At 40.2% G+C, this 6,806-nt stretch overlaps 1 protein-coding gene across 1 annotated transcript; it reads left to right on the top strand.

Moving 5' to 3' along the window:
• Positions 1–2,995: 2,995 nt before the first annotated feature.
• On the top strand, positions 2,996–4,306 carry LOC139119283 (uncharacterized). The gene is made up of 2 exons (XM_070683013.1): positions 2,996–3,743; positions 4,025–4,306. The coding sequence occupies exons 1-2, from the start codon at positions 3,114–3,116 to the stop codon at positions 4,172–4,174; spliced, it is 780 nt and encodes a 259-aa protein (XP_070539114.1). The 5' UTR covers positions 2,996–3,113; the 3' UTR covers positions 4,175–4,306.
• The last annotated feature ends 2,500 nt before the right edge of the window (positions 4,307–6,806 follow it).

Genomic DNA, 6,806 nt, shown 5'->3' on the forward strand with positions numbered 1-6,806 from the left:
ACAGCACATGCCACGCACTATGTCAGTACTTTATGCATTTGACCACACCTTATACTATACGACCATGCTGACCACGACCCACAGAGCACATGCCCTGCACTATGTCAGTACTTTATGCATTTGACCACAGCTTCTTCTAAACGACCATGCTGGCAACGACCACAGAGTCCATGCCTTGCTCTATGTCACCAGCTTATGCATTTGACCACATCTTATACTATACGACCATGCTGACCACGACCACACAGCACATGCCATGCACTATGTCAGTACTTTATGCATTTTACACACCTTATACTAGACGACCATGCGACCACGACCACACAGCACATGCTTTGCACTATGTCAGTACTTTATGCATTTGACCACGCCTTATACTATACGACCATGCTGACCACGACCACAGAGGATATACCCAGCACTATGTCAGCACTTTATGCCTTTGACCACACCTTATACCATACGACCATGCTGACTACGACCACACAGCACATGCCTTGCACTATGTCAGTACTTTATGCATTTGACCACACCTTATACTATACGACCATGCTGACCAGGACCACAGAGTCCATGCCTTGCTCTATGTCAGTACTTTATGCATTTGACCACACCTTATACTATATACGACCATGCTGACCACGACCACACAGCACATGCCTTGCACTATGTCAGTACTTTATGCATTTGACCACACCTTATACTATACGACCATGCTGACCACGACCACACAGCACATGCCCTGCAATATGTCAGTACTTTATGCATTTGACCATAGCTTCTTCTATACGACCATGCTGACCACGACCACACAGCACATGCCACGCACTATGTCAGTACTTATGCATTTGACCACACTTATACTATATGACCATGCTGACCACAACCACAGAGTCCATGCATTGCAGTATGTCTGCAGCTTATGCATTTGACCACACCTTATACTATACGACCATGCTGACCACGACCACACAGCACATGCCTTGCTGTATGTTAGCACTTCTTGAATTTGACCACAGCTTCTTCTATACGACCATGCTGACCACGACCACAGAGTCCATGCCTTGCTCTATGTCAGCAGCTTATGCATTTGACCACACCTTATACTATACGACCATGCTGACCATGACCACACAGCACATGCCTTGCTGTATGTCTGCACCTAATGGATTTGACCACACCTTATACTATACGACCATGCTGACCACGACCACAGAGTCCATGCCTTGCTCTATGTCAGCAGCTTATGCATTTGACCACACCTTATACTATATGACCATGCTGACCACGACCACAGAGTCCATGCCTTGCTGTATGTCTGCAGCTTATGCATTCGACCACACCTTATACTATACGACCATGCTGACCACGACCACACAGCACATGCCTTGCTGTATATCAGCACTTCTTGAATTTGACCACAGCTAATTTTTACGACCATGCGGACCACGACCACAGAGTCCATGCCTTGCTATATGTCAGCACCTTATGCATTTGAATACACCTTATACTATTGGACCATGCCGACCACGACCAACTAAAGAGTGTGTATGAACATCATCAGGTCGGCATTAGTCCACTTGGTTCTCATGTACTACGTCTCTGTGTCTTGATGGCTATGTGAATTATACGTGGATGGTTATGAGATACTGAGTGAGCTGTCATTGGTACGTGTGAATCATCACCATCAGCTACTGTATTCCCCTACACTAGGGGTGTACTTGTCGTTAGGCAATTTGTACATGCATTCTGCAGACAATCGTGTGAGCATAACCAAGGGTATGAGAGTTTATTCCTATCCAGGCGGAAGGTGTTTCAAAGCACACTGTACATGCACCCCGCCAAATCTCGTACAAGCATTCATAGTGGTACGAGAGTTCACATCTAGCTTGGCGGCGTGTGTTTAAAGCATTCGTGACCCTAACCTCGTAGGAGCAATCACGAAAGTACTACGAGGCATGCACCTTGCAACACCTCGTACGAGCATTCATAGATGTACGAGAATTCACATGTAATTTATCTCGTACGAGCATTCATAGATGTACGAGAATTCACATGTACTTTAGCGGCGTGTGTATACCCAATTCATGACCGTTAGCATGAGACCATTACCGCATACCGAGACGATCGCTCGCCGTGCGCGTGTTGTTCCTCGAATTCTGACCCATAATCATTTAAAAAATGCATTCAAATGTGATATTGAAAGCTGTTCTCAATTAATAAGGTGGCATACTCAGCATAGCTGGATGTTTATCGCTAGTTTACCTTTGACCTCGCGACATTTGCAGGAGAAGTTTCTTAGCACGGACAACTTGATAACATAAAGCATGGCGGTCTGTAAGTATTTTCATTAATGTGTTGTGTAATTTACGAGGTTCAGATTTTAAGTAAATCAATTTTAACAAGATTGAAACCGATTTCACCGTGTCCGCAGTGATTTAATCTGTACATTTCATGGCGTGATTTGTCATGGGTTATTTTTTATGCGTGTGGGTTTTTTATTTACGTCCATATGTGCGTTGCAGTTGAGCATAGTTTTTCGGACCATCACGCATGTCTCCCTGGTAACGGGTTTGTTTACACATTGGCATATTTTCTGGCGCCTTTTTCAATCGTCTGTTGGCCTAGACTGTGAAAATGTCATTCGAATTTCATGCTCGTGTGCTAAAAAACCGGTGTCGTATTTGTGCACGGAAAATAAATGGCACAAGTTATCCATGCTCCAATTTTATCGTGGAGTTAAAGAATTGTTTCAGAGTACAGTTTTAGTGAAGACATTCTGATGTTCACCGTCCAATTTTTGTTGTCTCTGTAAGAGAGTCATTGCTTCATGGCAGCAGGCAGAAAGCAATAACAAAACCTATCGGCCAGGGACACACTTAGTGAAATGGTCCAGACACTGTAGAGTACGGAGATGTGCGGTGTGTGATGCATTGTGTAAGGCAGGAAAGAAAAAGAAAGACAGTAAAAACGGGGGCAGACCAAGTCAATACCAAGGCAGTGACATTTTTGGTGTCACTGGCAAGGAGACAGGAAAGACGGGGAAACTACAGAGTGAAACTCATGGCAGTACAAATCTAACAGCAGCTGTAAAACAGAGGGCAGGAAAAAAGATGAGAAGATTCATTCCCTTGCAGAGACAGAGGTTCAATGATCTCATTGAAGAAATGGAGTGTCCCATTTGCAAAGACATAATAGATGGACCAATACAACTTTTGTGTGATGGACCACATGTGTTTTGTGCTGAATGTTTGTGTCAGTGGTTGCAAGTTTCTTCATCCTGTCCTGTGTGCCGTCTCTCTATTATGTGTGAATCTATTGTAAGTCCCCCCATTGCCTTTGCAAACATGCTATCAAATGCCACAGTCACATGTGATTATGGGAATGTCGGTTGTAAGTCAGTTGTGCCACTGCAAGATCTGCAACACAACACGGAACGGTGTGTTTACCAGTCAATTGCTGGAGACCACTGCTTCTCGTCAGTGAGCCCATTTCCCATCAGAAGCCACCATACTCCAGTCCCCATTCCTGACACAATCAATACCGAGACATCAAATGATGAAACATCAAGGGATAGGCAGAACAATATATGTGCAGTGAAGGCCGCAGAAATTATGTTGCAGAATGTATCAGCGGTGCATATGCTGCCACAGTATGAAGAAATGGCAACAACACTTGTCAAGAAAAAAATAGAAGCAAACAGAAGTGATGATAGTTTGATAAAGGTTAAAACAAAGGGCCAGGTGAGTTTTTACCTGCATTACTCTTGCTGATCTATACCCACATATCAATATACAGTTAGATTTTGGAGTAAATTCTTCTGATAAAGTTATCATGGAATATGATAATTTGTAAATTTGTATAATAACATTTATTTGGTTTTGTAGTACGTGTGTGACCTGGTAGTGGTTCAAAAAATTAATTTCATCAAGTAATGAGCTAGTCCAATTTCATGAATTTATCACCCACATATACTTTTGAAAGATAAATTTGGTTTTTCAATTTTTGGTGTGATTTTTTTCAGCCATTGTGTTTAACATATACACCAAAGCCACGAAAAACAACCTCAGAAGCTAGCACTAGGACAAGACGTCAGAGGGTGTTGCAGTTAAGTCAGAGGAGAGACATTGTCAGTGATGGTGATGCGATGCTGCAGCTGAGTGAGATGAGGTGAGACACCAACAAAAGGACAAGAAGGAAAATCCTCCAGATCTTGGGACTCACTTCTGACATACCTCCAGGTGCTGGCCTTCATTTGGAAGTTGCTATGGGAACAACATGGGCTGCAAAGAGGAAATTACGGCGTTACTTCAAGGCATGGCATGTGAATATGGAAGTGAGGTATGTTATGCAGGTCATTTTCCCCCACACTCATCAAGGTCACTGTCCTTCTTGACCTCACAACCATGAATTTAATAAGTCATGTTTGGAATTTTCTGGAAATTTAATTAGTTGTGTAAGAGAGAGAATTTTAGAACAGTAATTAGCATGTCAATAAAAGTTCTAGATTGTTCTTATATGCTCTTATATAAGCACATGAGTATTAATATTGGGACAGCAGGCTTGCAGTCAGACTTTTGGGATTGTGTGCAAACTCTATTATGATCATGTAGAGAAAGACTGTGGATAAGTAATCTTGTTATCACATATTACTGAATATATGTGTTACTGTTGTTTTTGCATCTTGTTCATATTTGTCTTCAGGTCTAGCAAACTTACCTGGCATGGTACAATACCTACCAGTGAAATTTGGATAAGGTTAGGTGGGGACAAGGGTCAGGGAACCCTGAGAATGGTTTACCAAGTTGCTAACATCAGCAATCCAAATGTAGCAGATAATACAGTGATTGGAGTACATTTGCAGCACCTGATTCCTATTACAATTTAGAAATAGCTTTAGCTTTTAACAGAGGTCAGGTAGACAAACTGGATTGCACAAAGTGGAAGTAAGTCTAAACATGCATACTGTGTTTTACTAAACAATGAACAGATTGTACCATATATCTGTTTTGGTACAATATTTGGAACTTAAGATACATACATATTGGTTATCCAAGTTTAATACATGCATTATACTGCTGATCCAAAAATCTGAAAAACAATGTGCAAATCTGACCAAACTTATGCAGCATAAATATGATACCTACATTAAATAGTACAAAAGGCAAAGTTTTTTTCTTGCATGTACAAAATGCATTGATGTGTAGAAACATGGGCATTAATTTAGAATGGTGTGGACAATTATTTCAGGGACAAGACACTATTAGCACGGATGATGGGAGATTATGAGTATCTGGCCAAGAGTTATGGATTGTCTGGACCAAATGGTATGAAATGTATACTTGCATGCTATGATTTATACATAAGAAAAGTTGAGGCACTGACAGGACAGGCAGTTTATTGTGTACACTTCAGTTTTACCTATGATTTATATGTGTACGTCCTTGACCTATCAGTTTGCAATTTGTGCGTCTGTTAATAATCAGCATGCATTGTGTATGATATGCTGTAGAACACAATTATGATAATTTGTTGTAGTTTTTCATTGACTTAAGACATTCACAGCTAACACTGATTAGTCAGATAAATTTAAAGGAAGGGGTACACAGTGGGTCAGATCTTGATAAATATTTGCAAGCTATTGACAAATGATTGTTTTCCTCTGTAGAAATTCTTGTGTTTATTTCTCAATTGAATTCTTACACATAGTATTAATATGTATACTGGCAATGCAAAATGTAGTAACCATGAATTTCTTTGAAATAAATATTTAAATTGATAAGTTTGCATATTACAGGTACATCCTCTCCAAGAGTTCACACATGCACATCAAATTGACTTCATGAACACCAGTCATGTCTATACCTACTAAGGTTTTTAAGTAATTATGTCAGTTTTTTTCCTTGTCTTCCTCACATTGAAATAATTTAGAGAAATATTTTTGCGTATGCTGTGTGATCAGCAAGGAACAAGCACAGTTGCTGAAGCAGGAACAACTATTGTCATCAATGAAGATGAGAAACCTTGATGATATCAGAAAATGTCACAGTTCAATTCAATTCAATTCAATAGAACTTTATTTATCCCAAACAGGGCAATTAAAAAGCGTGGCTCAAATACAACATCAAAAATATATAATACAAATTTACAAAATGGTAGGAGACGCAGGACTATACAAAAAACAGTTTAGGAATCATTTAAAAGCCGCACAGCGGTTGGAATGAATGACAACTTGCGCCGGTTTGACCTGCAAGCCGGGTATCTAAAACGCCGACCAGAGGGAAGTGTGTCGAACTCTGCTGATAAAATATGATCACTAGACAAAAGAATTGAGCGGGCTTTCCTGAGTACTTGCTGATTATAAAACGTAGAAAGACTTCTCTGGGGTATACCAATTAGTTTTGAGCTAAGTGAAACAATTCTATCAAGTGAAGTTTTGTTTTTAACAGACAGATTTTGATACCAACAAATGAATGAAAATGAGATAACGCTTTCAATGTAAGATTTATAAAAAAGAGATAAAATTTGTCTATCAACCATGAATGAACGCAGTTTCCTTAAAAAGTACAATCTTTGCTGCCCCTTCTTCAGTATAGCATCGGTGTTATGATCCCATTTCAATTTGTTGTCAAATATTGAACCAAGGTATGTATACTTCGAAACAATCTCGACTTCTTGATCGTGAACAATGGACGTAGGAGGGTTGCGTTCTTGCCTCCTAAAATCAATTATCATTTCCTTAGTTTTCTTAACATTTAAGTTTAGATACGAATTATCACACCACTCAACAAACTCACTAAGAGCGG

The sequence above is a fragment of the Ptychodera flava genome, chromosome 2 (assembly GCF_041260155.1).
Source record: "Ptychodera flava strain L36383 chromosome 2, AS_Pfla_20210202, whole genome shotgun sequence".
Classification (NCBI taxonomy): domain Eukaryota; kingdom Metazoa; phylum Hemichordata; class Enteropneusta; family Ptychoderidae; genus Ptychodera; species Ptychodera flava.